Below are 21,447 nucleotides of genomic sequence, written 5' to 3'. Positions count from 1 at the left end.
GACTGGATCACTTGCTCAGCACAACTGGGACGTGGACAGTGTCCACAGTGCTAGATGGAGCGAGGGGAAGTAACGTGCAATGGAAGTTAACTACTTCGAAGAAACTACCAACCAGTCTTCAGAACCTATACAGGAATTGTTAGTAATTTGGCTGAATTAAAGGCCTGAGAAAGTCACAGCTTCTGTCTCAATGTTTTAAAACAGACATGTTTGAGATCACAGGGAGGCCTTTTAAGTTTGGCAACACAATCAACAACTTGACACCTTGCCTTTTAACAGGGGAAAACAGAGAACCACAACAATTTCCCTGCTTAATACAAATACAAAGCAAGTAAGCATTTGACAACTCTTTTTTTTTTTTTTTTGCCAGTTGTTATAGGTGAATTCAAGTGCAGAAACATTAAGCAATTGGTTCTTCTCAAAGGATATTTTGCAAAGTAGTAACCCAAATAAAAAATGCATCTTGGCATGTATTACAATGAAAAAGCATTTACATAAGTTCACACTTTAATTCATTTTTTTCGAGGAATAAAGTACCAGTAAAGATTCACGTTTGCCTTACGGCCAACTCCTTGCTCTCACTGAGAAGTACTTACTCCTGCAGACAATCCCACACAAATCAATGCTTCTTTTCCTTAATTGTCACATTGAACTACTCAGGTTTTAAGTGTTGTGAATGTGATTTGGAATCTGTTACAGTGCATGTCAAGAGGATTGTCTGTATTTATGGAGCAAATGCCAGAAAACAAAAAGAGAAGGACAACTCCTTTTTTAAAGTAACTGCAGACAGTAAAACTGGCATATTTTGAAATTCTAAGGCAACGATATCGGATGAGCATATGAAACACTACTGTAGAGACCAATTTAATGTACTGCGTTCTTCTGCAAAGTAGAAATAGTCTGATGTTTTTTCCTTTGTCTTTTTTGGTTTTAGTTCAGTAAGAGGTAGCAATATGAAATGCCACCAGATAACTTATGTACTCGACTTCTGCATTCAGTGAATCCCTTAAGATGGCATGCAATATCTGATTTGAGTCATATGTAGCTGGCAATATTCATGTATATTAAAAATACACATGCACATTTTTGCAGACTCGCAGTTTAATATATTTTCATAATTCACTACAAAAACGCGGTTTCACAACTGCTACCATACATTGGGACTCCTACAGCAGTATGGAGAAGGTACAGATGTCTTTCCGAGAACTGTCAATACTGCGCATTGTGCAAATTGTCTAGGACTCCAATCCTTTTTGAGCAGCAGTTAGAAGAAAATCTGTGGGTTGCATACTGATATCAAAATACAGATTTAAATAATTTACTCTTAAAACCATTCATATTTATAGCCTCTTACAGAAAATAAACAATCTGATTATCAGATATGTCCTCAGTTTTTCCAGTTCCAAGGTATACACAGGTCTCCATCCTGCAGCACAGAGTAGAAATGCGAAATGCAAAGGTGCATGCCTTGTAGGTACGGCAACGATTCTTCTAGCAGTCGCTTACAACAATCTATCATCTGTGCACTGGAAACGCTGGGTTCCTTATACAGCCGATCCAAAGAAAATTTCTCAGTGGAAGTATCTATTAGCTCTTTTTCTGCAATCATCATCCTAGCAAATGAAGACAACATACAGTGACAAAATTAGAACTCAATCTCTTAGAAAAAACTTTGAAATAAATATAGTTGTACATTATATGCACGTAAACAAAGGTGTCACTTCATGTATAGTTATGGTACAGCTAAGACTTCTGTGCAGGTTGATACCCATGTCTACCTCAGAGGCTAGACTGAAGGTGCTTCCATGACTATGGGCAACAGCATGCCTTCGCAGAGTCACATTTGAAAGCCTGCACCATGACATTTCTTTTGCTCACAAGCTAACAGGGAAAAATACAAAACTAAAAATCCTATGAGGCTCCACTTTTAATGCAAGAGACAGAAGTACTTCAATAATGGAAAGTGTAAGCTTTAAAGATAAAATGTTAGTAACTAATCTGTCAACTAAGACCATGATGACTCTGTATGTCATCAAAAACAATGGATGACAGGTAACAGTCACCTGATGCATTTTAAATGTGTTAATTACTTACTAATTGCACAAAGTATATGGAACATAGAATTCACTGCTCACAGATGATTTTTTCCATTCACCACAGACAAAGAGTGGTAAGACACCACACGGCAAACTCAAGCTACTCAGAAATAAAGTTAATATGCAGAATTAATTAAGAGTCACTGGAACTGTGGATCATCTGATGCAGACACAGTTCAGGTTCAGCAAGCCTTACTAGCTCAGGCACTGTGCCACATTAGCATCGCTATACTTCTTCCAGAGCCAGCTTGGTTATAGAAACAGCACCATTGCTGCCGTACAACACAGACCCTGTGTTGTAGGGGAGGAGCTACAAAGCAGCAGCACATTTGCAGAGCCACTGGGATGTGAATCTGCCCGAGCTAAGCATGGACACAGCTACTGAGACTATTTGACTCATGTAAAAACGCTATGGTAGGAACTCAACACCACTCTTTCCAGAGCTCAGTATAGGATCTCCATGCACTTGCATGGCACTACACTGTGCTGGGGCACTCAGACTGCTCTATGAGAGCCCAGCCCAGCTCTGGCAGTCAGGGATGAACTGAGCCACTGAGTTAACCTGGAGTGAACCTGCCCTCTCTACTGACCATACTCGCACCACCCTCCCGAGCACATTCTCTACTACCTGAGCACCAAGCTTTCCTGTTCTGTGAAACCTCAGGCTCCCATGAAATATAGATAGTTAGCTGCACATAGTGAGACCTGCAGGTTTTTTAGTCACTTCCACAAGGAGGTTTACACCTCTATCACGATACAAAACTGGTACTTTACAAAAGCAAGGGAGTGAGAAGTAGATTCATACGAAATCCTGCATTACTGAAAGACTGACATTATCCACACAGATAAGACAATTTTCTAGAGCAGCAGCATTTGGACTCCATAGTGCATCAGGTCATTCAGAATTCCGGCTACGCTATGCTATTTACTGCATGTAAAACATTCATCTGCATGTGCAAAGTAAATCCAAATTTTATCTCAGTGCCCCTTTAACAACCACAGAAGGCTCGGGAAAATCAGCAGTACAGAATGGGTTCTGTTCAAGGAAGCATTAAGTGGAAAAGGAGTTTTCAGCTTCAATAAGATGACTACTAAGGGGAAATGTGACATATCCACAAAATAACAGTAGAGGTGATAAATACAGAATGACTGTTTTGTATTTCCTACAGCACAAAAACAAGAGAATGACAGATGAAATCATCAGGCTGTGGGTCTACAAAACAAAGAACACCTCTTCCCTCCTTCATATACATGTGCTGTATGTAATTCAACTGTGGAATTTGCTGCGATGGGATAATTTGGGGCCCCAAAGTATAAATTGACTCAAAAAATAATTAGACAATTAAGAAGGGGGAAAAAAGAGATCTACTGAATGTTCTCAACATCAGATGATGTTTCCAGCTTCAAGTATTTTCCTGAGTGCAGTCAGTCAGAAACTGGGAAGGAGTACAGAGTAAAAAACCTCAGTGTATTTTTTGCCCCATTCACAGAGCCTTTCTGCAAGCTAATGGATGATGGGGACAGACCTTTGATACAGCACAGTATAGTTATTTCTTTACTATTTTATACAAATCAGCAATCATGCAATACACAACAGAAGAGCTGAGATATTTAGCTTAGTTCTTACAATCTTACAACACAGCTGCTTACACTCTGAGGGGAGCCCCACATTTTTCCTGGATTACTGTCTTTATAATGTGGGGTAGCGTGAGAGAGTGAGTTACCCAGATGCAAAGGCATAATTTGCTACAGCATCCCTCCCAAACTCTACAGACAATACTTTCCCAGCTGTCACATATGGACAGCTACATAGAGAGCTATTCAGCAGTTATAACTTACATGGCAAAAATAATCTAACTTCAAAGCTGGACTAGGGTTATGGAAAAATTCCAACAAACCTCTATCTTTTACCAAAGTCCACCTCCAAAATACATCCTCCCAAGCAATCAGATCTTAACAGAGCTAAAACCATAAAGACTTCAGTAAGACTCATGCCTAAAATAACCTTCACAAAAAAAAATCTGGATCTAGAACATCATGTATACACTCATGACACTGTGATATTTCAACAATTCATTAAAAGCTTTCCAAAGCAGAAAAACTTGCAGTAACAACCTCTAAAAGGACAGTAACACCCAGTTATCTATCACAGTATTTTAGTCAAAATAAAACAAGTATCTCTACTTCATGCTTTTAATCCTCAAAGACATATACAACATAAAAGGTTAAGAAGAAATGTTAAGTCCACCAGAACTGTAAATTTAAGTATGCTACTAGGACTCTCTATTTTCATCTCTCTCATCTCACTCACATCTGTGAAAGAGTACCAACGAGGTATTTCTCTCATCATTCTACCTCAAATTTTTTTTTTTTTTTTTTAAGTGCTTACTAACCTTTTCCTCACCTAACTGAGAAACACTTAGTAATAAGAATTCTCTAGTTGGTCTCAGTTATTTTTAGTTTAGATTCTACTGTTTTCTTTTCACAATGTAAGTAACATTAATAGAAGTTTATTGCTTTTCTTATTCAATAAAATGGTCTCTTCCTTAAAAAAACAAAACAAAACACATCTCCTTTGGGGAAGTAATTGTAAAAAAATTATGTAATTTTGTCTTGTAAGCAAAGATCTTCTATTTATGAATAAAGTACAACTGTTTCTACAAGGTGAAGGATAGGTATTTTCTAACAACTGTTTGTGTTCACTGAACACTGAAAGTTTTAACTTAGTAAAGCTGATGGGTAAAGTTCTGTTTTATAAGCAAAAGTTTTTTCCACCAAAAGACCATGAACACATTCTTCAAAGTTCTCCTCCTCCTACAAATAAAACATATGGCATGCAAAGTTTTTCCGGAGCTAAATGAATCAAGTCACATCACCACTTACTCCTCCTTTCTTTTCAGATTCTCTCTTGCTTCCTGTGCTTTGGCAAAAATAAACCATTGAAGCGTTGCTGGATCACAGACTGTCGGTATCATGAAGTGTCCAAATTCATGTAAGCTTGGTGCATACCTGTCACTAATGAAACACAATGGAAGTAAAAAAACAAGGTATCTTTTTTTTTTAATGTAAGTGTTTTCATGAATTACTTTCAGAATGAATTATGAAGATAAAAGAATATCAATTAATCACAATCAGAATAATCGGTAAAAAAATAATCAAGTTTGGTTCATGAGAAGAGAGAAGCATCATATATAAAGCTTTTTTAAAATTCCATTTCAAAAGCAACTGTCAACAATTCTCAAAAAATATAAGCAGCAGCACCATCATACACAGCTGAGTATTGACCTGACAGCAGAAAACCTTTAATCCAGCACAATGCTGTAAGATAAAGACAGAACTTTGACTCTAACTTCAATGAAATAAGCACGATTTTCTTCGATCTGATTCCTTCTTGAACCATAAAAAGGCATTTAAAACTTTTAGAAACAAAAAGACTTTGACATAAGGAAAATTTGAGATATTTGTTTTCTTCTTAGTAAGAACAATAATCAGTGTAACAACAACAACAAAAAGTAAAAGCTCCAAAAGGAAGAAAACTTTCCTGCAAATACCTACCTTTCCAGAATCATTTGCAAGCCTCGCAGACTGCGAGGATGAAAAGGTAGTCTACTGTCACGTAATTTATTATAGAAAGAGTCCAGAGTCTGGTAGTACTCTTCTAGAGTCAACAGGGGTTGCAGTTCTTCAATATATATTACTTGTATGCCTCCCAGAAGTTGGCTTATCCGATCTTCCAAGAACAGCAGCCTTTTTTGAAGTTTATAATAATTTGGCAATCTCTCAAAAATCTGTGCACACAGACAAACATTTCCTATGTTACAAAGCATAAAACTTAACTTAAAGGAATGAAAAAAATAACAAGAAGCTCTAAAAGAAGAGACTCTTAACAATGCAAGCATGGAAACCAAAGGAAAAAAATAATCGAAGAATAGTAAACATCAGAAATATAAAATATATAAATTTTGGGGCAAGATATAATGGAATAAGCTTGTTAGTATTTTCACTATTTATACTATAAAGGCACCAAAAGGCTGTAACAAGACTGATGGATATCCTCTTTCTCTATATATAGAGAGATTAATAGTCCAAGATTAAAAAAAATAATTATAATCTGAGGCCTACATAAAAAGTTTATCACCACAGTTATAGTGGTAGAGAGCGCTATTCCATATACAGTCAAAAGTGTTTTTGCCAGCCTAATTTATACCAATTCTCAAAAAAGAGAGCTGGAACCAGTTCTTTGCATGGGTTTGGATGATAACTAGCTCATCTTGAGTCTGAAGGGAGAGGAGAAAGGAGGAAGGTACCAGATCTCTAATTTACAAAACCTGTACCAGAAAAGATTAAGAAGTGATCAGACTTGTGAGTTGAGATGCAGGAGGTATGATATGGAGAAGCCTGGAACAAAGCAACAAGTGAAAGAGGAAAGTCTGTAGTAATAAGTCACTATTTACCATCTACCCAGTTATAACTAGAACACAGTTTTCCATACAAAAAAATACTGCTGCTGGAACAAGTCAAATGATTGCAGAATAATCTCTTTAGAAAGCCAAAACAGCAGCAGAATCAGAAAAGCTTTTGGTACAATAAAATCTACTGGTTCAGCATTTCCATTTGTTCCAGAGAAAAACCGCAAAAATCCTCTAAATACTGTGCCTCTGACCAAGCATTCTACAGGCTGACTTGGACACTATTTTACTGCTTCCTTTTTCTAATAATTAGTAACAAAAGTACTAGCACTTAGGATTGCTCTCTAAAATGGGTTAGAATTGGGCAAAAAATTCTGCTCCCTAAAAACCAAGTGGCTAACCAATCTCATGAAAATTTTCACTGACTTTTTCTGTATCACTTAACATGATCTTCAGTGCATTTTGAAATTAAGTGCCCTTGATTTCAGGTTCAAATACATCTCTCTCATCTGTCTTCCAAAGCAAATACTATCACCACAACCAACTCTACACATTGTCCCATCTGCACAATCCTTTGTGCATATGACTCCTTCAGAAAACCCCTTGGCAAAAGTTAGAAAGAGGAAGCATTTCTCTTGTCAAGGAAGAGAGTGGGTTTTTTAGTATTAATCAGAACAACACTTTTATTTCAATGACTATCAACACTCACAAATCTCAGAGTAGAAAGTTTTGCATTAAATTCTCATTTTTCAGTTCTTTGTAAATCACTCACATTAACAAATCATGGTTTGTTTTCTCCCTCAGTGAAACATATATAGGTAAAAATTCAAACCACCACCAGGGAAAGATTTGGACTGTTAGATTTCGTGTATCTGGAGTATTCTGGTATCCAGCCATATTCCCAACTATGAAATTCTACTGATTACCTCAGTTATAAAGAAATACTTTTTGATAGAATTATCAGTAACATTTCAGTAACCAAGATTCAAGAAAATTTCCTTAAGTGACGTGCTGATATTGCTACATATTTTGTGGTTCTTTGCATATAATACTTCATCATTTGGCATGCCGGAAAGCTTAACTCTGAACTTTACACAAGCAGCAGCAGAATCTGCATAGTCACTAAAGACAAATTTCCGCCACATCCACATTATCTACCTAAAAGAACAAAGTGGAGTGACAGGATTGGTTAGCAGCCATTGACCAAAATGACCACTTCACACTCCCTTTAAATCCTGTTTTAACAAAAAATCTAAATAAAATTCCTAAATTTTTCATGGGAATGAGCTCTTCATGGATAATTAAATATTCTGCTAGTGCTCATTGCATAGACTGGAACACTGCATAACAAATTTGTTTTCTTTATATCTAACCAGGGGTAGGACTGATATCTTAGTGAAAGCAGCAGTAATGATCTAACAAAGATTGTTGTTAGTAACAGGATTAAATTTAGAATGCAATGTACAAAGTTGTGCTAAACATAGTAGCTATGTGTTTGCTTTAAATTACTCATCAGTTATCTGCACCAATTAATATTCTGGTTGCAGTTTAAAAAAAGATGGCATAAAAAGAGGCATTATCATTTACTTTCAAATCTTCTTACTTTGGTCCAGTGATGGTGAACGTCCATGGTCCCCAGCATTATGTGGCCTGCTGCACTCATACCTGAACGGTCTGTGAATACCACCGTGCGCCCTAAAGATTGAACAAAGCTTTTTGCTAATTTGAGTTATTGCAATTATTCTCACAATTACTTAAGGCTTAAATACGCTACTAACATGTCACAAGCAAAACATTTCTACAGCACAAACATGCACGAGCAGGTGCTTTCATTATTCGCAAGATTTGAAAGAGTGATTCTTGAAAACTCGAGTTCAGGGTTTTTTTTTATACAAACCTTACCTAGCATTTCCCTTCTCCTTGTTTAAACTTGATAGATTTTTAGCTAACTGGACCTTCTTCTTACAAAGATTACTTTTAAAATAAGAGAAAATCTCAGCAGATAGCATATTCAAAGAATCTGCACAAATTGTGTACACAATAGGAAATATATGCCTAAAGTATCTATCACAAAGATAAGGGTTGGTCAAAGAACTATTAGCACAGCCACTCAATACAACTTCCACAGAACTCCCTGCAATATACAAGCCGTGAGAAGTGCCTTCACATTAGGGTTTGTTTTTTTTTTTTTTTAGGAAGAATAGACACAACATAAAAGGGTAATAGGCTTATTTTTGGGAGGACAAATAGATTTTTTTTTTTAATTTAAAGTGAAGTACAAAGATTCTCCAGAATTCTTTAGGGTAAAAGCACACAATTATTTTTCAAAATAAGCTTTCACAAAAGTCTTCAGTGGGATGTATTAATGTATAAGACAAGGCTTAAATATAAAGCTCCTGCTCTCAGAAATCAGTTTTCCAAAATCCTTACAAAAGGGCTACACTGACTTTAAGGCATCTAGTGCATCCTTGTACCCCAAGGCAAGATCAATTGTACCTGTATAATTACTGAAGATCTTTAATAATAGACAATATACTTCTAAAAGATGGAGACTACAACAAGTTCACAAGACACACTTCTCTAGCACTTTAAAGCCTTAGCATGCTAGTTAAAGAAATTAATTTGAAACCTGATACAGTTTAAAACTGCTACTTACTGTCCTACCCACTCTGTCTTTTGACAAAGGATTAGCTGCTCAAAACTGAGTATCTGCAGACAGGCATAAAATGTGGAGTTACAATTAGAACAAACAGCTGTATGAGAAGAATGGTAGGTCAGGTTTACAGAATATTTTAGTTTTTCCTGAGAAGATACAGTCTTCAAAACAGGTATTTTATGGAACATGCATGGTAGGAGAAGACAGTAAGATTTTAAAGGTATTCTACTAAGTACTCCTTATATTGGCTCTTTACAGAGCTCTTAGCATTTTTGTCTTGAATCTACCATGGCTAACAATCTATTGCTACCTCCACCCTTTCAGAGATTCAGTCTGCATTTTTTACTTTCACTGTTAGTACTAAGTGCAGTGCCTTCAACTCACTCAGTTTGCATTTATTAAGTAAAATAGAAGCTGACTGTAGCAAATATACTGTAAGGAAAGGTCACTTTAAAAAATACCCAGTAGCTTAAAATGTAAGTTCTCACCAGCTTTTCAGTAAGCCTGACAGGTTTTTTTCAGTTTTCAAAAGCATTCATGAAAACCACTAGAGCTCCCTTGTCACAGAAGACTCACGCTCATTTTTGAATCAATACTATATTAAGATATATGAAACAAGCAACAGAAATACCTTTAACATTCTTTAATACTTCAGGTCTCTGTCGGACTAAGCGACCTAGACTGTGTAGCTGGCTACAGCGGTGAGCAATACCCCAGCTTCTCTGCCACCTAAATAAAAATACAATTGATAGCACTTCATTCTCAGCATTATTACAAAAAAACAACAAAAATAACTCAAACATCAGCAATAATAAAAACAAAGGCCTACTGAAAAGCTGTCAGTGTCATATCCTATTTTAACACATAAAAGCCTAAATAAAATTCCACAGTCTCTGTTACAGTAAGAGCCAAAACAAAACAAAAAAAGAATAAACCAGATATAGGAAAAATAAATATAAAACCTGGTAGGCAGAACAGAACTTGCAAATCTCTCCCCCAGTAAGAAGGGCTTAGCAAGTAAATAGCAACAGACAACCCAGTATTTGGTTCAGTCATGTGGCAACGCAGTTTCTGTTTGTACACTGTGAAATGTTTGTCTAGAGGAATAAATACTGTATATAAGGACCTTTAATATACATAGTTTTGACATCTCTTCCACCACAGACAGTTCAAACTATTAATTAAATTTCAAAAAGCAGTGAAATTGCAAAGTTGTCCCACTGTGTTGAAAATTACATTCTTTTACAAACTTCTAGCTGATATAAAATTGTCTCATAATGGTAAAGTACCATTCCCTTATTGTACTGGTCTGGCTAGGATGGAGTTTATTTTCTTCATAGCACCCCTGTGTTTTGGATTTTTTAGTAAAAGTGTTGATAACACACCAATCCCTTGGATATTGTGCAGTGCTGGCAGAGTGTCTAGGTTTTCTCTTTTTCCCCCCCACTCTGTCCCCATCAGCGAGTAGGCTCGCGTGGGCACGAAGCTGGGATGGGACACAGCCAAGACAGGTGACTTCAACTGACCAAAGGGATAGTCCACACCATGTAACACTGTGCGCAGCAATAAATGCTCAGGGAAAGGATAAGAAAGGGGGGGACCTTCATGGTTATGGCACTTGTCTACCCAAGCAATCATAACACATGCTGAGGTGCTGCTTTCCAGAAGCAGCTGAACATCTGCCTGCCGACAGGGAGTAGTGAACGAATTACGCCTTTTCCTTGAACACACAGCTTTGCTTCACTTCACCTATTAAACTTCTACCTTGATCCACGAGTTTTCTTGCTTTTCTTGTTCTCTTCCTCCCATCTCGCTGGGGCTGTATGAGCAAGCAGCTGTGTGGGTGCTTAGCTGCTGGCTGGGGTCAACCCACATCATCTCATTTAGCGAAATCTAACAGGCAAAAAGCCCCGCTGGGATGCAGAGGATAGGAATATGCCACAGCACTTATGAGGCAGTTCAATCTATTACAATGCAAATAATTCTAGTAACTATTTACTGTTACCTACCAGTATCACTTTGCTTTCAGTAGCACCAAACAGGCATATAAAAAGGTGGCTTATAGATCCTACATTCTCTTCAGTTGTCCTAAACTTATACAAGGAATAAAGCCAATGATCCTGTTGTTTAGCAAACCTCCAAACACTAGCGTTAGGCTGCAGGATCACAAGTAGTAGTTTCTTATTAAGATGCTTGCCAGATTCCTGACACATTCTTTTCTGAATTACGGTAACACAACTCTTGGAAGGTTAATTACACTTCATGGAACACAATAGTTTTGGTGTATTTTAAAAGCATGAACTGTAAGAAAATTAAATGTAAGCCATGAATAAAACCAAACCTACGCATTTAATACTGAAGACTGTTTTCTGAAAAATATTCTGACGAATCAAAGTCACCAACTGTACTCGGCCCTTTCAAGCAAACAAATATCCTCCTTCTCTGGAGTGTGCGAAACAAGAGACTAGAAAGAACAACATTTTTATTAAGCCTTCACAGGATGTCAATGTGTACCATGTGCAAAGCTGCATTTCACTGCCAATCTACTTGCCTTTGTAGATATTAACTTGCATTTAAGAAGAGCAACTGTATCCAACCCAAACTAACGCATATGTACAGGTCCTACTTCAAATGGTTATGTGTTTGCCTCAACTGGAGCCTACATTACTAGTTACAACTAATGTCTTTTTGAGCAGATTGTAACAGGGAACTTGTCCCAGTAGAATTATTCTGGAAAAATCTTACTCAGTGCAGTAACACTTTTACATATATGAAATATAGATGTTTTGGAATAAGCCTTTAAAGCTCATGCATAATATTATACAACACTTCCTTGCTTTGGCTGTCTTAATGCAAGTCCAACTGATCTAATTTATTACCTGATATCTGAGACCTGGAGTTGATGAGAGAGTTCAAATTTTAAACGTTCTAGCTCTTTTCTAAGTGGCAAACTCTTTTTCAGCTTTTTTACTGCACTTGCTTCATTATCATCTAGCCAGGATCTGAAAGAGGAGGAAAAAAATCCAACAGCAGAGGCATGCTATATGATCTTTCATGCAAACAGTAACTAACTGAATTCTTACTGTTAACATTAATGTTCTATTTCAAGTTACCAGGTAAAGGTATTTTTTAAAAGTAGAGGACAGAAAATGAAATTGCTAAATGCTTCACCTTAAGATATCTAAAATGGAAAACTTGGCACTTAATGTCTTCAGGGGGACTGGCGAATCAAATTGAAACAAAAGACACTGACAGCGTTAAAACCGTAAGACTCTGAAAGGTATGAAAGGTGTGGAGGAGCAGATTAATGAGATTTAGGGGGGCAGCTTCAGAATTTAGTGCTTAAATGGAAGGAATTCCCACATGTCTGTCTGTAAAAAAAAAAAAACCCAACCAAAGTGATCATAATAGACTATCAAATAAGGGATAGGTGGTACTAAAGGGCCAAGTTAGGTAACTCTTACAGAGCTGGGATGAACATAGATTAAACAGGTCAAAGTTTTACAGTTCTTCTGTCAATAATCACAATCAGGCAAACAAGACTCATGGAGTACATCTAAAACTTCCAATAAATAGATCATTCTATTTCTAGGAAAAAGCTACTCTAAGAGATTGAGCCTTTGTTCATAGCATAAACTTATTTTTATATTCTTATTTTTACAAACAAATACTTCCATTCTCATACTGTATTCTAAGTGAAAAAAATTCAAGCTCAGAAGCAAAAGAGAGGCCAAATGCCAAATAGCTAGGTATTAAAACTGGACTGTTAATATGTAACTGTTCGTGGCATTTCTTGTAAACATGTAAAAATAAGTAAAAATATTCTCTACTATGTTAAACCTCCGTTAAGTGTTTTACAGAAGCATATATTACAGTAGATTTTATCTGCAAGGTGCTAGGCAAGACAATGGGATTCTCTGCACTGAAAATACCATCATCACAGTTCCCCATTTATTTCAAATGGCACCTAAGCCTCATAGTTACCTAAAGTTTTTAAAGTCCATATTTTTCACCCTTTCCCCAAATAAGCACATACTGAGTTTATAAACAACCAACTTCTAATATACAACACACTGCATTTAATAAAAAGTTCAGTATTTGTAATTGCGTCAATTTAAATATTAAGGTTGGTATGCTGAAGAACAAATCAGAGGCACAAAAGGTATCTGGCAAATTAAAACATTCTAACCCTAGTTTTCATGTATTCTCTCTCCCCACCTCCAACAGAGCGTGATAATGAAATACTAACAACAAAGTCAACAGCTTCATAGTTTTGTGTTAGAGAAGTCCTGTAAGATATAAAGAGCTATTTGGAACAAGTGGAACCTCTGCCTCCATCTGAATTGCCACCAATATTCCACAAAACTGAAAAACTAGATCAACCAAAACTGGATTGACCAAACATGAATGCTGGGCAAAGAGACAAGAATGCCTTGACTTAGCTGGCATTACTGTTATCCCAGCAGCTCATTTGAACTCTCTTTAATTATAAAAAACATGACAGAATTACATGCTGGACAAAAAAGTTTTGTATTGTTCAGGATGTTTATTGACTGCCTTTAAAAAAAAAACAGCATTAGAGTAAGACCAATTTAGGTTACAAAATATCAGTTAAATAAAAGCCTTACATACATTAAAGTTGTTTCCACTCTCTGGGCTTGTTCTAGTTCCTCCTCAGGATCCTTGAATCCAGTAAATGAATAATAAGTCTTATCCCATTTGATAGGTCTGTTCAGTGTGCTTTTCGCTTCCTTGTGGGGCTGAGTGTTCACATTCAAACTTTGAACGTGCTCCGTAGATAAACTGCAGGAGTTGAGAATATCTAATACTGTGCTCAGGAGATCCCTAGTATGTAATGTAAAACTGACTGCTCGAAATCCTATAAAATACAAGTCCCACAAAATTAGTATTATTTAATTAAAATTATTTTAAATGCATTCACATTTCTCTTACAAGAACTCAGACAGGGTTTAGATTCAATACTCACTGCAAAATTCATGTACAGTTTAACCTTTAAAACGGTTATGTGTCCAAAAATATAAATAAAGCTTAACTATCTGAATCATTGGACAAGTTGGAAACCTAGCCACAGATGCAGCGTAACCCAAAAAAGGATGCTTTTGCTTTAGCAGTGGAAGGTTTGTCCAGCAGCTCTACACAATTCACACTATTACTGATCATCACTTTGCATATAATTTACTGTAGAAATGCAGTACGACAACAGCTCTTCACAAGCTATGAACAAACCATCGCACTTGCACGCTGGCTAAAACTAAGTCCAGTCACTTAGCTACTGGGCCTAACTACCCCATTAGAAAGCAAGCAAGTATTAAACTCAAGAGCAGAACACTGCTGCCAGTTAAACTGGGATGTAGACTGGACATAACGCTACTATTTTGTTTTCTGGCACTATGGTCTCTCATAATTTGCTCAAGTGTTTTGACTAGCAGGATACAGAAAAAATTCACCTGTTAGATAAGGTATATTGGTACATCAGAGACAAATATGTAGAATAAAATTAATCAAAACCAGTATTCCCAACTCGGCAATATTTTCTGTAGTCTCAAGGCTAAGAGACAATGTGGTAAATTAAAGCATCAGGTATTATACCACTTCTGCTTACAGAATAAGTTCTTACTGATCCTACAAGCACCGTGATATTGTGTACTGTACATTATCTGCAATGAAAACGAGGACCCAACTGTTGTTCCAGTTAACCACAACAGTGGTATTAAAAGCAGAAAAACTATCATCTACATCAACCTATGTTTTTCACTTCCTAATACTGTAACTTGACCTCAACTTTGTATTTCTCATTCTTTCAATGCTTTTTAAAGCCTAAGATGTTTAATTACTTGGGATGGTCTTAGCTGTCTGATCTAATACCTCTTTTCATGGTTTGACAGGATTTTATCCAGTTGAAAAGTCATTATGACTGCACAGGGCTAAATGTGACAAATTTTAAACACAGGAAGATACATTCTGCACGACATCAAAGCACCTGAAGCACTGAAGGATTCTTGAACATTAGAAGAGTTTGGTTCTCTTTCTCTTACATAAAAAGTAAGCTGAGTTGGCTTAAAGGAGCGAAATCCTGGCTTCTGAAGATTCTCCAAGTAGCCATTTAACCTCTTCAGAGAGTTTTCATTTACTTCCTATTTAAAAAAAAGAAAACCACATCACAAATTACAAATTTGGCTGGTTTTCATCTAAACCTTTTTAATCTTACATGCAGAATTAGTTTTTATAAACTGCCAGCTGCTCTTAACAAGTAATGATATAGTTCATCTTTGTAGCATAAATAATTATCTTGCATGAATAAATTGAACAATGGACATACTTTTACATTCTTGTACATTCCAAAACACCACTTTTAAGGCTTTCAAGCTTAAAGAAATCCATTGATTCAAATATAATTCACAGCATTTTGAAGTGATAAAGCAAGTAATATGTATTATAAATTAGACTGAAAGGATTCAGTATTTTTTTTATAACAATTAAAGAGAAAATATGACTAATAAATAATGGATGTTGAAGGGATCTATCCTTGTTAAAAATAAAGTGCATCTTTTTGTTCTCTGGTAACAACCATATTTTAATTCTAAAACTACTTTTGTTTCTTTGACAGCAGGAAAACCAGAAAGCTTCCATCCTTAATGTATGACACATTTAAAAAGAAAGTACACTAAAAGATTTTTACCCTCTCTTTAGGATGCTGGCCAAAGAAATCTGGATGTACAGCAAAATAGAAAGGTCTGAGAGCATTGATGGCATCAGCTCCTGACAAAGTTCTTGACTGAAGGATGCATTGTAGCAATATCTTCTCCAGACATAATCTAATAAAGTAATAAAATGTTTATGTATGATGCAACCGATCAAGTGACAAACTGATATAAATTACATTAGAATGTGACAGAATGGAGTAAACATTCACAGCTGCAAGTATAATAATTTAAAACTGGTATTAGAAGTCTGAGTGCTTAATTTTTCCCCCGGGACTCACATAGCTGTATTTATATGGAGTAAATCCAACAGGTTCGAGAGATGGTAGATGCTAATGGAGGATTAAAGACATGTAAATAAGTACAATAACTTTTTCCTCTACTTTCTCAAAGCAGGCTCAAATAAAAAATCCCCAGTCAAGTAGTTTAAATGATAACAACTACCTTTAGTGGGTTTTTTTGGGTAGATATCACTGAAGCTGCTCTTAAAAGCCAACCCTTACATACTTTTGAACCTCCAAATTAAAGAGCCAAATCCAATATTTTTCAAGCAGTGCCAAGAGTATTCTATTTTACCCAGGAATAATGTATTGGGTTTGCAGGGCAAGGTTTTGGTAGCTGAGGGGGCTGCAGAGGTGGCTTCTGTGAGAAGCTGCTCAAAGCTTCCCCTATGTCTGATAGAGCCAATGCCAGACAGCTCCAAGACAGACCTGCGACTGGCCAAGGCCGAGGCCGAGCCCATCAGCGACAGTGGCAGCGCCTCTGGGATAACAGAGTCAAGAAGGGGAAAATGTTGCTGCTCAGCAGCAGCTGGAAGAGATGAGCGAGAATATGAGAGAAACAACCCTGCAGACTAGGCCAGTGAAGGAGGGAGGAGGGAGGAGGTGGTCCAGGCACGGGAACAGAGATTCTCCTGCAGCCTGTGGTGAAGACCATGGTGAGGCAGGCTGTCCCCCTGCAGCCCATGGAGCTCCACACGGGAGCAGATCTCCACCTGCAGCCCGGGGAGGACCCCATGCCAGAGCAGGTGGATGTGCCCAAAGGAGGCTGTGACCCCATGGGAAGCTCACGCTGGAGCAGGCTCCTGGCAAGACCTGTGGCCCCATGGAGAGAAGAGCCCACGCTGGAGCAGGTTTGCTGTCAGGACTTGTGACCCCACGGGGTACCCACACTGGTTCATGAAGAACTGTAGCCTGTGGGAACGACTCACACTGGCAAGTACATGGAGGACTGTCTCCCGTGGGAGGGACCCCATGATGGAGCAGGGGAAGAGTATGAGGAGTCCTGCCCCTGAGGAAGAAGGAGCGGCAGAGACAACATGCGATGAACTAACCGCAACCCCTATTCCCCGTCCCTCTATGCTGCTGGGGAAGAGGTAGAGAATTCATAAAGTTGAGCCCAGAAAGAAGGGAGGGGTAGGGGGAAAGTGTTTTAAGATTTGTTTTTGTTTTCTCATTACCCTACTCTGATTTGATTGGCAATAAATTAATTTTTCCCCAAGTCAAGTCTGTTTTGCTTGTGATGGTAATTGTTAAGTGATCTCTCCCTGTCTTTACCTCAACCCATGAGCCTTTCATTATATTTTCTCTCCCTCATCCAGTCAAGGAGGGAAGTGACAGAGCAGCTTTGGTGGACACCTAGCATCCAGCCAGGGTCAACCTACCACAAATAATAATCACAATTCAATCAAAATAAGTTCTGCATTAATTTCTGAAGTCCACGTACTTCTGTCCATTTAAAAAAAAAATTAATCTCCTTTCCCAGACATACTCTTATAGAAGACATAATCATATAAAATGACAGTACTTTTTTGTGCTTCGATCTTCACTGAAAGAGAAGAAAACAAGGACTAGAAGGAATTTCAGTGATAGGAAAAGAAGATTGTTTCACCTAAGATCAGATGGAAAAGCTAAGTTGAAGTTCTACGAAGTTCAGAAAGTACAAAAGATTGAATACTTCCAATTATGCATAAATTAAACAACAGTTCTGTAAAGAGCACACTTGTGTAACAGAAGACTGAAATGGAAGGAAAAACAAGTTCTGAATTAAAGACCACCAAAGCTTCCAGCCATAGCTCAAAGCTGGTATTCAGGTTAGCAAACTAATTACCAACAGACAGTATATATACAAGTGGCAAGATAATGTGAATTGTTAAGTATTTAATAATGGATTTCTCCTTTAGCAGATTTCACAGGCTAACAAATTCAGTGGGCCAACCATTTTCTCTGTGATTAATGCTCATTTTAGGTTGCAACTCAGAAGGGCAGGGATTCTGCTCTGTTAATAGGGCAATACAATGCTGTTTCACTCCTCACAGTATCAGTCATTAAAACTGCAAGCCTCAAGTAGGAAAATATAGGGGAGATTGGAGGCAAAGCTGCTTCTAATTCACATAAAACTAATAACTTTATTAATAAATAGTAAGCAAGACTGCTTTACAAAGAGCTATTTGTTCAGCATCCTAGACCCAGAAACATGTGGGACTATTTCCTAACTGCCTTCATTGATTTGAAAAAATAAAAAAAAAATCCCCAAATCTGTGCTCAGACAATAAGCCGTATTTTTCATTTTGTCAAATGGTAGAGTAAATGCAACAGTTGAGTTGTCAAGCAGATGCAATGACCCTTACTTTACTTTTTTTCTGTAGACCTTTCCAATTAGAAACATGAAAGCAGTACAAGCTAATGTTTTCTGCCAAAAAGTGGGCAAGTGGGCAAGTATTTAATTAGTAGGTCTTAAAAGTCAGCTTGATGAAAACAGGAGACATTTTTGCAGAAAGGTGGAATAGAAAATCTGTAATGTAAGACTGCTGAAATTTCAAACTGTTATGACTAAAAACAATATTAATGAGTGTGGATTAAATGGGAGATTTAAAAAAAAAAAAAAGACAAAAGGTAATACTGGCACTACCTCCTTGCTGGCTGCATCTGAGAATGACTCTAAGACTAGTCATCACTATAGCCCATGTTCATACTCAAAATAGCAGGAGATGAAGTACCATAGCAATATCATGTTTTTATGGAGAGCAAAAGCTCTAAATGACAAGAACATGCCAGAGTTGCTCAGTGACGCAGGAAAAAACCCTCTACCTGACCTGGCAAGAAAGGAAAGAAAGCACACCAGATAAAAGTCCACTTGGTCATATGCTTTACCATTTTGTATTTGAAAACACCGAAATAGCCTTCTTGATGAGGAAAAAAATAGCAGAATTTTTTCTTTTTGGTGGCAAGAGCACAAAAAGCAGTAAAATGGGGGAAAAAAAAAAATCTTTCCAACAAAGGAAAAATCCCCCAAGCAGTAAACTAACCAGCTATCTGATAGTAGTTTTGATTAACAGCCATGCAAGAAACCCACATCCTTCCAGACCCAGCTACTAGGAGGAAATAAGGAGCTCAGTTCTCTCTTATTCGTACCTTTATTTGTACACCATTTCCCACATCCACTCTCAGCTACTTTGCATGCCATTTCCAGTAGTTAGGAAAAAAGGTCCAACGTACCTGGAAACTATTAATCATACTTCCAAGTTTATTAATCATAAGCTTCCATCTAGTCTTCTACAAGAAAAATAGCCAAGTACAGTTAACTTCATTTCCCTTGTTTTCTATCTAAACAACACTGTCATGCTAATAGGAAGGCTCAGGATTCCAGCCAAAAGTCTATTTTGAACTTGCTTAAAAGAGAAACGCTCAAAGGCCAAAATTAGTCTGTGCGACAGAAGGAAGAATTAATTCACCGAAGGTGAAAGACAGAACTCTGAGGCATCCTTCAAGTGAAGTGACAAAATAAATGTATTAAAATGAATTTAGAGAGAAAAAATGCAAGAAAGATGCTCATGGCTTCACTCTCAAAGGAGCAAGGATTGTTCCAAGAACTTCATTCAGATTTGAAGAGCAGCGAAAAGCTTCATGTTAAAATCAAGGTCACAACCACTTTGAGGACAGCCGTCTCCACTTCATGAAAGATACGAAACACAATCTCCACTAGAACACATTATGCAATCGTACTCTAGGGCAGATTTAATCTATTGATTAAGTAATTCCCTCTAGCTTTCTTTTTACTTTTTCTTCACAACTCTCTGAAGTTTCAACTTTCTGCCTTATAGCTGTGGCACTGAAAAGCTTTGTTAAATTAAGCTCATTATTACAGATATATTCACTCATTTTGAAACACTGAGCTTTAATAACTCAATAATTCAGTAATATATGGGATATCGTACTCAGATTTGACTACCACTTTCTCATAATTAAGCTGTTTTAAAACCCTTGTTTGTTGAGAGCCTTTTTAATATCTCACTTGAGGACAAGCATATGGCTTTTGGGGATTTTCAGCTGTGGATGCTCTGTTGAAAGTTTCAAGCTGTAAAGATGAAAAAGCCAAAGAAATAAGCATTAAATAAAAATACCAAACTAGTTTTACATATATGCAAGTCATAAGCAAACACACACATGCTAAAGGCAAATTAGGTCAGCAACATGCCATACCTTCTCACGGCTCTCAAACAGCAAAACATTTCAGCAACTCAATGGTCAAGCTAACTTTCAGCCATCCACTAACTCACTTAAAAGAAAAAGAAAAAAAATTCTGTTTAGTGATGGACATGAGTGTTTCCCTGTTACTTATCAGTGCATTCTCCAAATCCTAGGTGATAACTTTTAATAGTAATTACAAAATTGAGAAATCACACATAAACTCTAAAATTTTGCATAAGAGCATTTTCAGTTACCTCTACAAATAGCAAGTTTTACGAACATTAAGAGTTGTTACCATATTTTGATTTGAAGATGAGTATTTAAAGATGTTCCAGTTTGGAAAAAACCCCTAACAACTTAATTTATTGAAAATGTTTCCCACCCTTCCTGATGTTCAGTTTTTGTCTTAAGTATAGAAACAAAAAACATAGAAGCTTTCTTTAAGCACTAACACATACCACCTCATGGAATTCCAGGTAAATTTTTACTCTGCTAAGTCCAAAACTTTCAAACAAATGATAATACTTGAAAATTTGTATGTCAGCTATTTTATGGGGCACAAAGGGAAACATACTGCCACACAACAATGCCCTGGAAATCTTTATCAAAAGTTTGCTTGCATTCATAAAAATGAGTCAGCAATTATTACCAGTAACTTCTGCACTATGCAACTGTAACTGAGCGTCTTCCAACAAGAGATAACCACTTAGTATGTCAGAGATCACGCATATACCTCATTATTGGGGATTATGAGGGAAGCTCCCTATTGGCAATGTTTTCTCATACGTTTTCATGCACTTTTTAAAAAATATACTTTTCTTTACACTTTTCAAAACAACACGTTCCCGCTAAGTATGCCATTTTAAAGCATACTGGGATGATCAATTATCAGAGAAATACCATCCCTGCTCCCATACAGCGCAATAGTTCCTATGACTATTTTGCAAAACACTTTAAGTTTTAGAATTGCATCTTACTGATGCAATTATACTTAACCAAGAATATAAATTGTGACAAATATTTTTAGAGGTGAATAGGGTGAGAAAAAAATAAGCTGAGCTAAAATATCCCCAAAACACTCTATAATTTTTGCCT

General features: G+C 37.0%; 1 protein-coding gene across 2 annotated transcripts; it reads right to left on the bottom strand.

The window, feature by feature from the left end:
• Positions 1 to 1,387: 1,387 nt before the first annotated feature.
• On the bottom strand, positions 1,388 to 20,812 carry TCAIM (T cell activation inhibitor, mitochondrial; the record flags this gene model as incomplete). 2 transcript variants are annotated; one of them, XM_082014785.1, is made up of 11 exons in its annotated part: positions 20,365 to 20,812; positions 20,177 to 20,239; positions 15,862 to 15,997; positions 15,163 to 15,316; positions 13,794 to 14,040; positions 12,041 to 12,163; positions 9,793 to 9,890; positions 8,109 to 8,200; positions 5,652 to 5,884; positions 4,980 to 5,111; positions 1,388 to 1,613 (listed from the first exon to the last, which is right to left on the bottom strand). In XM_082014785.1, the coding sequence occupies exons 1-11, from the start codon at positions 20,391 to 20,393 to the stop codon at positions 1,388 to 1,390; spliced, it is 1,533 nt and encodes a 510-aa protein (XP_081870911.1). In that variant the 5' UTR covers positions 20,394 to 20,812. The 2 variants fall into 2 exon arrangements, with proteins under 2 accessions (XP_081870911.1, XP_081870912.1); XM_082014786.1 differs by lacking the exon at positions 20,177 to 20,239.
• Between the last annotated feature and the right edge of the window lie 635 nt (positions 20,813 to 21,447).

The sequence above is a fragment of the Phaethon aethereus genome (genome assembly GCF_964289735.1).
Source record: "Phaethon aethereus genome assembly, chromosome: 2".
NCBI lineage: Eukaryota > Metazoa > Chordata > Aves > Phaethontiformes > Phaethontidae > Phaethon > Phaethon aethereus.
The sequence above is the reverse complement of the archived record's forward strand: the minus strand, read 5'-3'. Positions and strand labels throughout refer to the sequence as shown.